Source organism: Delphinus delphis, chromosome 10, assembly GCF_949987515.2.
Source record: "Delphinus delphis chromosome 10, mDelDel1.2, whole genome shotgun sequence".
NCBI classification, from domain to species: Eukaryota; Metazoa; Chordata; class Mammalia; order Artiodactyla; family Delphinidae; genus Delphinus; species Delphinus delphis.
In genome coordinates, this window is record NC_082692.2 from 71,117,244 (window position 1) to 71,134,074 (window position 16,831).

At 38.8% G+C, this 16,831-nt stretch overlaps 1 protein-coding gene across 1 annotated transcript in view; it reads right to left on the reverse strand.

The window, feature by feature from the left end:
* ERC2 (ELKS/RAB6-interacting/CAST family member 2) overlaps window positions 1-16,831 on the reverse strand; it is a 750,321-nt gene that overhangs the window by 300,572 nt on the left and 432,918 nt on the right. The window contains exon 11 of the mRNA XM_060021473.1: window positions 12,320-12,331. Within this exon, the coding sequence (XP_059877456.1) occupies window positions 12,320-12,331 (12 nt within the window). The remainder of the gene's footprint in view (window positions 1-12,319; window positions 12,332-16,831) is intronic.

Here is a 16,831-nt window from a genome sequence, read left to right on the forward strand (position 1 = left end):
GAGGATAACAGCCCCAAGAAGGAAGACAGGAAATGAGAGAAATGAAATGGGATGGATTAGACACAATGAGGGATGAGGCACGATGAGGCATGAGGCAAGGTTTCTATCTTAACACAGCCGAACGTTGTACCAGTTCCAAGAGTAAATGCTAAGTAGATGGAGTAGTGGGAGGATGGGTGAAGGAAAGGGTGATGGGTCCAATTGTGGTTATATTGGAAACACAAGGTAAGCATCCTTCTAAAACACAATCCTGTTCCCCATTGCCTTCACAATGAAAACATTTTAATTGTTTTTATTATGTCACGCAAGGGAGTATCCATGTGTGCTTGTATCCACATGTCCTTTGTTCTTGAGGAACAAGAACTCTGGGTTCAAATCCAGAGTGACCTTGAGAAGGTTACCCATAAACTCACTAGGCCACAGTTTACTCATTTGCCTATTGTAAATTATTACTATCCTTCTTACAGCATCGTTGTGGAGATTAAAATAAATATTTCACATCAGTGTTTTGTACAGAACCTGGCCCCACGGAAAGTACTGAATGAATGGCAGCAAAGTTTTCAAAGAAGGGCAGTTAGAATTATCTTTCTCCCAAATTTTATTAAAAATATAGGGTCTTTTAAAGGTCTAGTGTGCTTTTAAAACTTAGTTGATCGTATGATAACAATCTGCCAATAACACTTAAAATTTAGAGAAGTTGAAGAAAGCTATGTTATTCACTCTATCCCAAACTTCTTAATTTTAGAGCACTGGACAAAAGTAAAAAGGCTATGAGAGATGAGAAGGTAAACCAAATAAACTGACAAACAACAAGCAGACAAGAAATTCCCCTCACCCCAGCAGCTGTAAGAACTGAGAAGCCAACACAGATCCTATCAGATGAAGTCATTAAAGCTTAAAAGTTTAAGGCTTAAAAGTTAAAAAAAAAAAAATCTGAGCTCTGTAGGAAGAAGACCTTGCATTTTGATGGCATGATATCTACCCTGACCTAACATTATGATGAGGAAGAAATGATTCCACAGTATGTTTACTGCCTGGACAAGGGCACTAGTACATGAGTTTGAATTCTCAGCTTCTGTTAAGTGCTGCCAACCTTCCCACTTGTCTGAGACAAGATCAAGGGAGATGCAGATATTGTGCTGCAGAGAAGACCATCTCTCTATCAGGGAGTTGTTCTGTTTTCCAAAAGGAACATCATCATATATCACAGAAAAGGCCTTCATTTATTTTCAGCTTTTATGCTGCTGAGATTCTCTGATTATACTGTGTGGGGCCATGAAAAACCCTCCCAAGAATGATTCCTGGAAGCAGCAGAAAACCCCTCTTGGAAATACATCTTTTCTCTTGGCTGCTTCCCCAGAATTCCCCACCAGGAACTGTCTTAAGCAGGCAGGAGGATGGATGGCCTGAGGTCTTCCCCATCTCTGCTGTCCACATTTCTTGAAACCTGTCCAGAGCTGATGACTGTCTCCAACATACAAAGCTGCTGTTGCCTCTGTGGAGGCGAAGTCACCAGCCCCCCTCAAACTCACTTCAAAAAGGAATTCCACATTCCTGCTCAAGAGAGGGTGAAGACTCAGACCAGCAGCTCAGAAAAGGCTGCTAGAACTGCCAACACAAACAGCTTCTCAACTTCCATTGTAAGACGTTTTCATCGTGTTTGGAATCCTTTGTATTATAGAAATAGCTTTCCATCCCAAAAGAAGCACATTAAAGAGAGGTCCCTATGGTATCAGGAGTTCTTGGGCCAAACCAATTTATCCTAGCACAAAAAGTCTCGCTGCAGAACAGGACACAGTGATTGTGTCCAGTGATTTCTGGGTTCTGGAATCACAACAGCTGAGTTTAAATCCTGGCTCCACCAATAGCTGTGTGACAGCAGGCAAGTTACTTAACTTTTCTGAGACTTACTGTCTTCATTTCACAAATGAGACCAATAATTTCACAAATGGCACCTACTGTCTTGGAGTTGGTATAAAGAAAATGTGAGATAAACCTTGAAGAATGTACAGCACCGTGCCTAGCACCAAATAGGTAGCCAATTACGTCTTTTCTTATTTCTGTTGCTGTAACAGCAACAGTTACAACTACAGACTGCCTGAGCAAAATATCTGCCACCGCACCTTTATTTTCTTCCTGCTATCATAGTAGCTAGGTTTTATCTGCTGGTTTTTCCTGTCCTGCTGGCTCTTGTTAAACTATTCAGGCTGCTGATTTTTGTGTTTTGTCTGTTTGCTTGTTTTATTAATTATCCTGTTGCCTCCTCCTAACCTCTAGTGCCACCACCTTATTTCAGTGTTGTTGTTCTAGCTTGGTCTACTGCTGACCCTTCCAGAACAGAGATGTTACAGAATTAATCATTCTTTAAGATACTCCTGACTATGCTCTTCCCAGGCTCAAAAAATTCAAAATCTTTAGCTAAGTACTCAAGGTTTTCCCTGTCCAAGCAAACCCTTATTGTTCACTCTTCCCCCTACTCCAGGGCCTAAGCTATAGAACCCCATTCTCTCTTCTGAGCATGGCTTGTACCCTCCCACCTCTGCTATCTTTGATCATGCTCCCCACCTAGTTCTACATCTGATAAAATCTTTTCCATTTTTCTGTTCCAGTACAAATACCATCATGTTCATAGAAATTTCCCCGATCCCTCCCTCTTGTGAATGCCCATGACATTCGTATAGAATTTGCCACACTCTTCCATGGGTAATGCCTCAACTATCCAGTTCCAGATTTTTCATTCCACTCTGCCTACTGGACAGGCCTACCTAGCTATCCTAAAGCATCTAAAACACAGCCTGGACAAAACCTTTCTGTTCTTAGCTCCTGACATATTTTCCACACCTGTTCCTACATCCTGCAACTGTTAGGCAGGAGTCTCAATCATGTAGGTAAGCCTCACTGAACCCAGGGAACGCTGAGAAGTTAGGCTTCCTATGAAGAAAAAAAAAAAAATGATATCCCGGCTGGGTCTCACAAAGCAGGATAAGGGAAAGCCACCTGAGGTCCAAGGTGACTCTTGACACAGGGTTGTTTTGTTGTCCTGTATAGCAAGGGCTGGCTAATCTTCCACCACCCTGTTGACTCGGTTCCCCTCTATGTGAGCCTCCATGGCTCACATTCCACTCTGCACGTCTTTTCCATAGCTTCTGGTTAGTCATAATTTCTACCTCCGCATAACTTCAGATCTTTACGACTCGTGTTATTAATTCATTTCATAAATATTTATTAAGTGTCTACTATTTTACAGACACTGGATGAATTAAAGACAGGTCCTTTCCAGATGGAAGTTCCACCCTAGCCTAAAAGACAAACGTTGAACAAGAATTAAGGCTGTGCTTCATGTTCTAGTGGGAAGTTACATGAATTTGTAAGAGACAAACCTAACCTGGGCTGGGCTAGCTCCAGTTAAAGGCAAATGGAGGAAGTGATATTTAAACTTCACTTGACCTAGAAAAAAATTAAGTTATATCCATACTTCATACCTTGGAGTAAGATAAATTCCAGATGGTCTAAAGACTAAATATAGAAAATCAAACCATAAAAATACCAAAAGAAATCACAGGACAATTGTTCTTATACTCTTTTGTGTGGAAGAGGTTTTCAACTATAACACAAATTTCAGAAGACATTGAAGAAAAGACTGAATACATTTGACTACATAGAAATATTTTTAACATTTCTGTGTAACAAAAACCACTATTAGCAAAAAAAAAGACAAACTAGCAGGGGGGAGCAATTAAAGCTCAAATCAAAGACAAATGGGTCATTTTTGTAATATATAAAGTGCTTCTACAAATAAGTAAGAAAAAGACCAACAAAAGAATACGACAAATTATAAACATACTTAAAGATGCACAACTTCACATGGCACTTAAATGCCATGGTTCACCTTCCATATTGACAAAGATCAAAAAGCTTGCAAACCACACTGCACTGACAGAGTTAATGTGAGCAAAGGCACTCTTACTGCTGCTAGGACTGTAATGGTTTAGTCTCTGTAGAAGGCAACTAGCAAAATCTAGCAAAACTAGAAATGTATTGTCCTAGTAATTCCACATCTAGAAATTTATCCTACAGGTATATTCATATATATACATACATGTATAAAATTAAGTCTATTCACTTATTAATTATAGCAGTCTGTATGAGAGGAAAAGATTTGAAACAATCTATAAGTCCTTTAGGAGGTACAATGGAACAGTACATAGAGGTAAAAAAAGAATAGAAAACTTTTATGTATGAATATGGGAAGATCCGTAAAGATATTTTGTTTAAAATAAAGAAAATTGAGGTGCAGAACAGTGTGTATTACATTATGACACATGCATAAATATCACACTACAAATCCTATCAATTTGCTTCCATCTCTCTAGATGCTACTTCTGCGAATAGTTTTAGTTACACCACAGTACCTGGAACAGAGCAGATATACAATTAATATTTGATGAAAGTGAATAAATCAATGAATAAAGAAAATAAATGGATGAAGGAACACACTTGGGTACTTGACCTGTCCTCTAAACTCCATATCAGGTACTTTTATATATGGATACAAAAAGGTTGTGGCCGAATCCTGGCTACCTAGTTCCCTAGTTCCAGAAAAACCTAAAATACATCCTTATATAAGACAAACGTATTAAATAAATTAATTTGTATGTATGTATATAGAGAGATAAATTACTTTTCAATAAGCATGACATGAATTTTCTAGTTCACGTGTTCATATCTCTCAGGAATAAAGCATTCAGCATTCAGAAGGATGATATTGTTTTCAACCTTTCCCTCAAAATCCCTCAGTGGCTTAGGGGAAAAAAGAAGTCTACAGTCTTTATTCCGGCAACTGAGTTACCTATGACTAGGAAAGCAAAGGAAGCCTTGACAGGATCATCTCCCACTTCTCTCTTGCACGAATCCCCTGCTACTCTCACCAGGAAAACCTTCAACACAACCGTAAGCATGAAAACCACAACCATCACCACTTAATGAACATCTACTATGTGCCAGATTGTGCTCCAGATTCAACCTGTATCTTGACCATAAGCTCATGAGAGATGAGCTATAAGATGATTGTCTCCATTTTACAGACACAGGGATAGGCTTAAAGACATGTGGACTTGTGTCCGGCATGCCACAGAAATGCTGATGTTGTTTCTTAGGATGGAGTTTATTTAATTTTCTACATGTAATATTCTGACAACAAATAGCAGTTTGAAAAACCTGGATTATAAGTGAAATGCTAACAAAAGTAATAACAGGTCTTGGATAGATGACACACACAAAATCCAAGAATAGTGCTTTTTTATCTGTTCAGGAATCCCTAAAAAGCCCTTGCATGTTGCATGTTTAGGTAGCAGAAGAGCACCCACACTCACCAAAGTGATAGGACACCTATGTGCCAATTGCCCAGTGAGTGTTTCTCACCAAGGCCCACTCATCGCAGGTTATCAGAAGATTCTCCAGCTATTCGTTATTATAACCAACTCATTCTCTCCACGGTAATTATCTGTGAGCAACATATCATGCTGTCCTTGGAACCATCAAACTGACATATGATTAAATAGCAGAGGGTTCTGAAGTTAAATTTAAAACCACTCTCTTACACTTCAACTCACACATCACACTGAGATCTGCTCAGCCATGGGAATATTCCAGTTAACCAATACCAAAGACCAGGGAGAGAATATTCCCTTACTTCACGTTCCCATCTGAGAAAGGTGGTGATGACATTCTCAAAACTTTCTAAAGAGATTTTCCTAGGACGTGAAGTAAAATTTGGCAAAGCAGCTCTCTGTAGGAAGTTCTGCCCCCGCCCCACATTAAAATGTCTCAAGAGTTGCTTATATTCACCATTATATCATCACAGTTATGTGTGGGGTCTTACAAGAAACAGTACAGTCCTTCAACACACCGTGAGAATCACACACTTTCAGCTTTCCTTGAAAAAGTTACTGTAAATCTTAAGTTATTGTACACTCAGCTGTATATACCAATAATGTTAATACTTATATTAACAATGTTACCAATTAGAAAAAAAAACTGGAAGAAAAGATCAATGGGCAAGCTGGAGTTAATATATAAGTCTCACTCTCCTTGGAATGAAAAAGGAGCAAAAAGAGGTTCTTCAAGGGGAAATCTGTTTCCATTTCCCGACCCACTCTATAGTTTCTAGAATTAAAGTTTTTCTACAAAAATGGTTCTATACAACCCACTTTATGTTTGCAGGAGCTGTGATTTAGGAAAAACAATTTTTTTTCCATCTCTACTAGATAGTTGCACCCAAAGCAAAATCAGCCAATTTCTGCCTTACTATTCTACTCTAGTTTTCATATTTATTTAGTTTACTATTATAAATAATTTTCATGTATTTAGTATTCATTAAACTTACAGTAAAATAAAAGAGTGGCAAATACTGAAATCATCAGAATTCCCTAAAAAGAAAATTTCCAAAGCCTTTATGAGACATACCAACAACAAAGTAGTTTCTTCAGAGAAACACACACAGCACCCACTCATTTTTAAACAGGTACTCCCAAAACGTAGGCTTCACAAAAATGTGACATTATGCAGTGTGAAAAGTCCAAGCACCTTTACCCAATATGGAAGGAAGTCCCAGTCACTAGCTGGATAGGTTTCCCTACAACTCAAGCTGGTATTGTCGGTAATGAAGTGACAGAATTCACATTTCATAAGAAAAGCCATATAAAGGAAACAAGGTATTATTTTTCTAGAAAGTGATTTATAATAATACTGAGAAACTTTTTTTTTTTAAATTCCTTCCCCTTCTCAACATTTACAGAAAAGGCTAACATATCTTGAGAGATTTACTAGTTGCTGATATTCATCCATATGGTAGCACCAACCAAAAGCCAGGAGCAGGGGAGGAAAAGAGAAAAGGAAAGATTTTGAAAAAGATACAAATGAATCGTTACCTCTACCGATATGACATCTCTTATTCAGAGGCCTGGACTTAATAGGCTTACCTGGCACTCTCTCTCGATTTTCCTGTTGTTTTATTGTTGTCATTGTTTTAACAGATTTGCAAGTTGAGAATGGTTTTACTCATTTCAAGGAACCTCAGAAACACACTGCACTACAAAAATATTTCAACTACAATGCAAATTGTATTCCTTCGATCTTTTTCACTATTCTGGAAGGTACGGATAGAGCGCCAGAGCAGCAACTTAAGCAGAAGCTAAAAAGTAAAAATAATACAGAGCTTAAAGCCTTAGTTCTACAAATTGGAACTGGCTCAGCAAAACATTAGCCATGGCAAGTCCCACCAAGGCCAGGTTGGAAAGGTGCAAGAACCAACCCCTGGCTACATCTCAAAGGTTCAAAACCACTTCTAAATACAGAACCCACTTTATATTTGCAGGAGCTGTAAATCAGAGAAAACAACTTTTTTCCATCCCCAATAAAATATTTGCACCCAAAGCAAGATCTATTGATTTCTGGCTTTCTACCAGTTCTGCTTGGGCATAAAATTTTCTGACACTTCACCAGAAATGTCAGCATTAGTATAAGGCAGTTTTAAAGAGGGAAATGATTTTCTGACCTGTGGATAACCCCTTCAAAGGCAACAGGAAAACGAATTTTTAAAAACACCTGAAACCCAGTTTTTCCAGTTATTAGTATAAATGGCACCAACTATTTTTCATAAGTGGCCAAATCCTTCCTTATAGGAAGTACTGGTCTTTGAATTCAGTGAGGGCAGGGGTCATTCTATATCCTCAACACCCAGCACAGACCCTTGCATGGAGAAGGAGTTTAATGAATAGTCAAGAAAGGAGGGGAAGGGAAGGGAGAGAGGGAGGGAGAGGGAAGATGAAAGGAAGATGGAGGGAGGGAAGAGGGAACAAAGGAAGGAGGAAGAGAAGGAGAAAATGAGGTAAGTTCAGAAAGAGATCTTTTCCCTTTTCCTTTTATTTGTCTTAATTTTTCTTGAACTTTCAAGCATCCAGCTTGATAGAAAACCAATCATATCTTTTCTTAGAGCTTCCTGTCTGAAGCTAGATATGATATCCAGGGCAGTCAACTCAACCTCCAGAAAGAGCCCACCAGCAAATAGCAAATCTCTGTGGGGACCAAGTAAAAGGTAGAAGGGAGGAGACGAAGCTAACAGAAGTTCCTTTCTTCAACAGTCATGCATTCAACAACCTTCAGGAGTATGACTGCCACCTCCAGTGTGTGACACAACACCGCATGCAGCTAGAGACCCATGCAGCGCTAGAGGAGGCTGCTGTCTACCGGGAGACACAGTGCATTGATTAACTGCCCTAATTCAAGGTAGGATATGACACAAGCCAAGGAAAAGGGTTAGATAAAGCTCTGAGGAGATCAAGACAGGGAGAAAGTGCTTCTGTCTAAGGCACTCAGGGAAGAGAAGATAGCTGAGGTGGCCCTACCAGAGCAGGACTTGTGCACAAGGAACCAGCTCAGGGTAAAGGAGGTGGGGTGGAGGGGGAAGGAGGGCACGAATCTCAGGGTGAAGGAAGAGGCTGGCTGCACAGCAGACAGCAGTCCCCCAAGATGCTTCATGGAATATAATCTACAAATATTATATGTGGGAAATCATAGATTAAACACAATGGCACACTAAGTTTCACACTAAGTTTCCCTCCTATAGGCCTCTCAGAGTTTTTATTATGCAACTGGAGCAGAAGTAGCAAAAAAGTTTTTTTAAAGTAAATCAGAAAAGACTGGCTTTTGGGGGAGAAACCCCAATACCTTCACTTACTAGCTATATTAACTGGAGCAAAATATGTAACTTTTATGAACTCCAGTTTCCTCTTCCCTAATATGGAAGAAATGACAGTCCTGACCTCATACAGCTGTTATGAGAAGTAAATACTACAAAAAAAAAAAAAAAAAGATTAAATCAGTGCTGCCATTTAGTTAATGTTCAATGTTACCACTGCCGCTGCTACTTCTCTTATTCCGATTATTACTAGGATCAATGTGCATCAGGAATATAAAAATGAAGAATGTAATGCATAGCATTTCTTAAACACTTTGGTCAGTTTTTCACCAGCTATTTTTTGGAAATGCCAGGCCAGCACGTAGTGCCCAGCCTAGCACACAGGAGGTGCTTACTCTGTCTTTGTGGAGGGAATGGAGCCAAGAACTGACCCTAGCAAAGAGCAAAACACTGCAGGATGCTCTGGGCAAGGTGTTTTTCATTATTTCTTTGGGCAACAGGCCTCTGAGGTCTGGGAGCAGTGACTTCATCTTTTACTAGAAGAATGAGGGACTGAGAGTGCAGTGTTCAGCTTTGGGGAAACATCACAAAGAGTTGATTTTGGTAGAAGTGTTTGAAGTGACTCTGTAACAATGAGCTCACGCCTGCTGCCAGGCACAAACCATCAGCTCGAGCCTCCTTGCCAGGGAGATGCACACAGCCCCTCACCAACAGCCCCTCACCAGACATGTGCAGGGAGGATCCCAAAACACCCACTCCGAAGACAGCTACTTCCTCTCCAAGAGGGTATACTGAAGCACAAACAAGAAACGCAGAATCCAAAGCGAATCGGAGGCACAAACAAGAAACCCAGAATGCAAAGCGAATCGGAGGCTGGGAGAGCCCAAGAGAGGCCTGCGCCTTCTGGTTTTACTTGGTTGATTCTCTGGCAGGATTTTGGACTGAATCCCAAAGGATACTATTCCTTTTTTGGTCAACTGCTGCATACATTTATCTAGATAACCTCATCTCTCATAAGTCACATACTAACCTCACAAATAGTTCCTAGAAATGAGCAAATTTCACATAAACCCTCCCCGAGTGCAATGCAGGGATCTTGCTCTACCTCTCCAGCTTCCCACTGGTTTGTGTGTAGAGACAAAAGTGGAGTTTTCTGGAGTGAGACCCTAAACAGGTTTAGCATATGACATTTGCATTTTACCAAACCCAATACTTAACATCTGTCTACCTGAATTTAAAGCAGGAGAGTCTACATAGGGTTTGAAAAAGAAATGAGGTCACTTTAAAAAGTAGTTGGAGGAGAGAATTTCTCATGGAGTCCACAGCACATAGAAAAGACCCAAGAGTTAGTGAAATTTTCCAATTTCAGATTGGGAGATAAAGAGGTGCATGGCAGACTACAGACTTTTACGGTAAGAATGATCAGACATTTAAAAAAATATATATGATAAAAGTATACACATATTATATATGTATGTATGCATACACAAATATATGTAACTCAGTTGTGAGCTATGTAAAGAAAGCACGATGGCCAAAGATCGTGTATTCAATTCAATTGTTACATTTCATTTTATTTTAGCTGGTAAACCTGCAAGTGGCTGGAGAAAAAGCATAGTTAACTCTGAAAACTTGTCAAAGCTCAGAAAGCTTCTAGGACTCCAGAGAGTTGTTTCTAGAAGAGCAGGGCTGCCCAATTCTTCCTACACTGAAAATATAACTAGAGACAGTTTGCAATGATTGTACATTTTCTCCACCGTGTTCACCTGAGGCAAGAGGTTAAATGATATTGAAATGGTCTGAATCTTCTTCTGACCACTATAGTTCTCCCAATTAGACTTGGCCTGAACATTTTATCAAACGCAATCAGCACACCCTTGTCCAGAGAACCCCTTTTTACCCACAAACTCTCCAAACCCTAACCCTACAGCCCATCTTCTGACAGTCTAAGTTCACATTCATTCACTACACAATAGGAAAAAACCAAATACTGAACAACACAGTTCCTGGCACATAAAAGACACAGTAGAACAACTGTGGACGGCATCTAAAGGCTGGGAGCCTGAGGTGTGAGAATGAACGGGGTCCCTGGTCTCAAGGGCTTAAATATCAACAGGTACAGATTAGGGGTAGCAAAGGGAAGGCAAAAGGAGAAAGAAAACAAAAAAAGACAGGCAAGGAGAAAAGCTTAGAGCTTCTTAAATGAGCGAATCCAAAACTTGGAGGAAGGGTTTGGATGCCATGTGGCCAAGGCCGTCCTCCCCACCCTCATTATGATGTCTGTTCCTGCACATAAGGGCACCAGAAAGTGAATTAACAGTCATTAGGTTTTTGGTGAGAGCAGTTCTGTAGGGCCGTAATTTTAATCTCTGTTTAGATCTCTGTTTTGGGAACGATTGAGAATGGGCTTCCTTCAGTGTGAGGAAGTTCAAGGCAGTTCCTGTGGGACACCCAGTGTGGTATGTGGGAACAGCAGAGAAGTGGTTTCAATTTGAAGGACTATGAGCCCCACCACCGGGTTGGGAGCAGGCAGTGGGTGGTTGGAGGGGGCAAAATTGATGTGTGGGCAGGAGGCCTTGTTTTAAAATTATTCACTGCTGGCTTAGATGATAGCAGTGGACAGAATAAAGAGGTGCAGACCCTGAATAAAAAGAAGAAAATAATATAGCTTGCCTCTGAAAAGAGCAACTATATTGGCTACCAATTTAATTTGAATCTTTTTTGAAGTCTGGGTAAGCCCAGATCACACAATGAGCATCTTGTAGTAAACTCACTGATTGAATTATAAAGAAATCACTAGATATTATTATGATGTTATTGGAAAGAGAAGTCTAGCTTGACTTAAAGGAGAACCAATTATTGACTTGGGCCCCCTGCCTTAGAGGAATCAAACCTGGGATGCATTTTCAAACAAAATGTCCATTTCGCTTCTTAATACTGGGGTGCACACAGTCAACGATGAATCTAGTTTTACATTCTGTTCCATATGCTACGCTCTAGGTAATTAAAGTATGTCTTATGGCTAATAAAAATGAAGTTAAAAACGTTAAAACCAAAACAATGACAGGAAATAACATGTGTGTACAATATGTTACTAACACACTGATAATTTTCAAAAGTGACTTTAAAAAAAAGTATTATAAATCTTTCAAAACACAGTGATTTATTAAGCGAAAAGTCTAAACGATTTGCACTATTAAATTTAGCTTTTAAGTTGCTGTGTCACGAGCAAATCTTCTGTTCTCCTAGGTTAAATTTAGCATCCTGCAATTTTGTTTTTTCCACTGCCCCATGTTTTATCATCATGCAGCTAATTTTCTGAGCTGCTCAGGAGAAATGCACTCAGGAGTTTTCACAATGATTTCTCTTACTGATTTTATAATCCAGGAAGAGAACGTATCAAATAATCCAACAATGATTTATTTTCATCTTCTTCTGTTCCTTTTCCCACCTATACAGGCTTCTCATAAAATAAACCTTCCCTAGGCATGGGATGAGACGGAAAAAAAAATGTGGTGGCCAGAGGAAAACCATTTCAGAAATGTATTTGTTACACAAGTGCAAGCAATAAATTGAGCTTAGGAGGGAAGGGCGGTTAGAAGAAAAACTGAAAGTACTGACCTGAGAGTCAAGCTGATTGGAGCAAGGGTGAAAGCAGCAATTTGGAGGATAAGCAGAAAGGAAAAGGGATAGCAAAAGAGAATAAAAGGAAGTAAATGCATTAGTTTTAAACATACAGCCAACAGATGTTATATTAGCAGGTTTTATAACCAAATGAAGGACAATAAAGCAACTTCTATCTGATATTACCCCCCAAAAGCCTGGGCATACACTCTGTTATATTAATTATTACATATAAGAAACCAGTATCTGCTCTCATGCACATAATTACAAGCACTGATGTGAAACAGAGGTGTGTTCCAGCAACACAATGGCACAATTTGCTCTTTTCTGGAGGAATATTTATAGAGAAAGCTCCTATCTGTGTGCATGTAAAATTTTATTATTTAATAAACTGAAATGAAAATTACTAAGGTATTAGAACTGGTGGTAAGCACTTATGTCAGAAAGATTTTATTAGAACCAGTAAGTTGGAAGATTATATCCTATGAGATACTTTTTCTTCATCCCTAAAAACCAAAAGGATCTGAGCAATTTAGCTTTCTGTTCAAAGATTTCCATTGTACATGCTCACAGAGCACTGTACCTAGCAATGATCAAAGACTATGAGGACAGCTTCAGGTGAGGGGCCATCTGCCTATCAGCCTCCCAAGAAAAGACAGATTAACTTCCAAAGCTGAGAGTAATTTTTTTTGGTTGTGAAAATGAGGATCAAACTTCATCATTGAAAATATCCAAACACTTGATAACTAATTTGTAGAAAAATATGTAGCATGTCTTTCTAATTTGTCAAAAGAATAAAGTCTCTAATGTGAAGCAAAAATTAAAAGTCATGTCCTCTTCAGGCTACCACAGAAATCATAGTGGACATTCATTTTGTTAACCTATAAAATGCCCTTTGCAAAAAAACAGGTGGATTAACACATACTGTATCAGCCATCTGCTCAGTGGGACCCCACCATCCCATACTATTAAGAAGTAGTTTTAAGCATTTCACAAAGAAAGAAAAAGCACAACAAATCCTCAGAAGAAAGCTTAAACAAAAACATTTCAGATGAAAACAGCATTGACTATAATGATACAAATCAAGTAGAAAATTCAAGATTAAACACTTGGTGAAAGCACTGATCCAATAATCCCTCGTGTCTGAAACTCCCCTGCAGAGTATTTCGTGATAACGAATGCACAACTGATCAAAAATAAGAGTTAAGTCAGGCCATGGCCTTTGTGGGGACTCTAGTGATGCTGCTGCTGTTTGAAATCTGTCTGGAGCAGAGGTAAGCCAAACTGAGGTCCATGGTCAAACTTTAGGGAATCCTAAACTGAAACAGCAAGCAAACATTTAAGGTTTAGTTGCCTTTTCCGAGGGTCCCTAGTTTCTCTTGCCAACTCAAAGGCATCTATGATATCCATGAACTTCCCCAAAAAGCTGCTAGGGATGGTATAAAACCATCTATCACTTGTTTTAAAGAAATTCCTTCAAATACATTTACAAACATAAATGGGAATTACTTAGCAACAAGAGTTTATATCAAAACAAACAGAACTGGTATCAAGTTTCCTCCATGTACCATCAGATTTCTAGATCATATCATAATTTTTTAAAAACGAAAGCTTAAGTTTACATTTTCTGAAAAGAGTTCTGAAAAGCAGCAAAGAAATTATGTCAGCACGTTATTGAGCAAATTCAGAGGGAAAAATAATAGTCTATTTCTCAACCTTAGATAAGGTGCTTTTAGGCATCTAAAATGATTTCTCATTGTCCAATTGTCTGGCAGCATTAGTCCCGATCCAGATATTTAAATGCTACCTTGTTTTCCTTTCTTTTTTTTTTTTTTAACATCTTTATTGGAGTATAATTGCTTTATAGTGGTGTGTTAGTTTCTGCTGTATAACAAAGTGAATCACCTATATGTATACATAAATCCCATATCTCCTCTCTCTTGCGTCTCCCTCCCACCCTCCTTATCCCACCGCTCTAGGTGGTCACAAAGCACCGAGCTGATCTCCCTGTGCTATGTGGCTGCTTCCCACTTGCTATCTATTTTACATTTGGTAGTGTATATATGTCCATGCCACTCTCTCAGTTCGTCCCAGTTTCCCTTTCCCACTCCCCATGTCATCGAGCCCATTTTCTACTTCTGCGTTTTTATTCCTGTCCAGCCCCTACGTTCTTCAGAACCATTTTTTTGTTTTTTGATTGTTTTAGATTCCATATATATGTGCTAGCATACAGTATTTGTTTTTCTCCTTCTGACTTACTTCACTCTGTATGACAGTCTCTAGGTCCATCCATCTCACTACAAATAACTCAGTTTTGTACCTTTTTATGGCTAATATTCCACTGTATATATGTGCCATATCTTCTTTATCCATTCGTCTCTTGATGGACACTTTCGTTGCTTCCATGTCCTGGCTACTGTAAATAGAGCTGCAATGAATATTTTGGTAAATGACTCTTTTTGAATTATGGTTTTCTCAGGATATATGCCCAGTAGTGGGACTGTGGCATCATATGGTAGTTCTATTTTTAGTTTTTTAAGGAACCTCCATACTGTTCTCCATTGTGGCTGTATCAATTTACATTCCTACCAACAGTGCAAGAGGGTTCCCTTTTCTCCACACCCTCTCCAGCATTTATTGTTTTTAGATTTTTTGATGACGGCCATTCTGACCGGTGTGAGGTGATACCTCATTGTAGTTTTGATTTGCATTTCTCTAATAATTACTGATGTTGAGCATCTTTTCATGTGTTTGTTGGCAATCTGTATATCTTCTGTGAAGAAATGTCTATTTAGGTCTTCTGCCCATTTTTGGATTGGGTTGTTTGTTTGTTTTTTAACATTGAGCTGCATGAGCTGTTTATATATTTTGGAGATTAATCCTTTGTCTACTGATTCGTTTGCAAATATTTTCACCCATTCTGAGGGTTGCTTTTTCGTCTTGTTTGTAGTTTCCTTTGTTTTGCAAAAGCTTTTAAGTTTCATTAGGTCCCATTTGTTTATTTTTGTTTTTACTTCCATTTTTCTAGGAGGTGGGTCAAAAAGGATTTTGCTGTGATTTATGTCATAGAGTGTTCTGCCTATGTTTCGCTCTAAGAGTTTTATAGTGTCTGTTCTTACATTTAGGTCTTTAATCCATTTTGAGTTTATTTTTGTGCATGGTGTTAGGGAGTGTTCTCATTTCATTCTTTTACATGTAGCTGTCCAGTTTTCCCAGCACCACGTATTGAAGAGGCTGTCTTTTCTCCATTGTATATTCTAGCCTCCTTTATCAAAAATAAGGTGACCATAGGTGCATGGGTTTATCTCTGGGCTTCCTATCCTTTCCCATTGATCTATATTCCTGTTTTTGTGCCAGTACCACACTGTCTTGATTACTTTGTAGTACAGTCTGAAGTCGGGGAGCCTGATTCCTCCAGCTATATTTTTCTTTCTCAAGATTGCTTTGGGTATTCGGGGTCTTTTGTGTTTCCATACACCTTGTGAAATTTTTTGTTCTATTTCTGTGGAAAATGCCACTGGTAGTTTGATAGGGAATGCATTGAATCTGTAGATTGCTTTGGGTAGTATAGTCATTTTCACAATGTTGATTCTTCCAATCCAAGAACATGGTATATCTCTCCATCTGTTTGTATCATCTTTAATTTCTTTCATCAGTGTCTTATAGTTTTCTGCATACAGGTCTTTCGCCTCCTTAGGTAGGCTTTTTAACCTAGGTATTTAACCTAGGTATTTTATTCCTTTTGTTGCAATGGTAAATGGGAGTGTTTCCTTAATTTCTTTCAGATTTTTCATCATTAGTGTATAGGAATGCAAGAGATTTCTGTGCATTAATTTTATATCCTGCTACTTTACCAAATTCATTGATTAGCTCTAGTAGTTTTCTGGTAGCATCTTTAGTATTCTCTATGTATAGTAGCACATCATCTGCAAACAGTGACAGCTTTACTTCTTCTTTTCCGATTGGGATTCCTTTTATTTCTTTTTTCTTCTGATTGCTGTGGCTAAAACTTCCAAAACTATGTTGAATAATAGTGGTGAGAGTGGGCAACCTTGTCTTGTTCCTGATCTTAGAGGAAATGGTTTCAGTTTTTCACCATGGAGAACGATGTTGGCTTTGGGTTTGTCATATATGGCCTTCATTATGTTGAGGTAAGTTCCTTCTACGCCTACTTTATGGAGAGTTTTTATCATAAATGGGTGTTGAATTTTGTCGAAAGATTTTTCTGCATCTATTGAGATGATCATACGGTTTTTCCTCCTTCAGTTTGTTAATATGGTGTATCATGCTGATTGATTTACGTATATTGAAGAATCCTTGCATTCCTGGGATAAACCCCACTTGATCATGGTGTATGATCCTTTTAATGTGCTGTTGGATTCTGTTTGCTAGTATTTTGTTGAGGATTTTTGCATCTATGTTCATCAGTGATATTGGCCTGTAGTTTTCTTTCTTTGTGACATCTTTGTCTGGTTTTGGTATCAGGGTGATGGTGGCCTCGTAGAATCA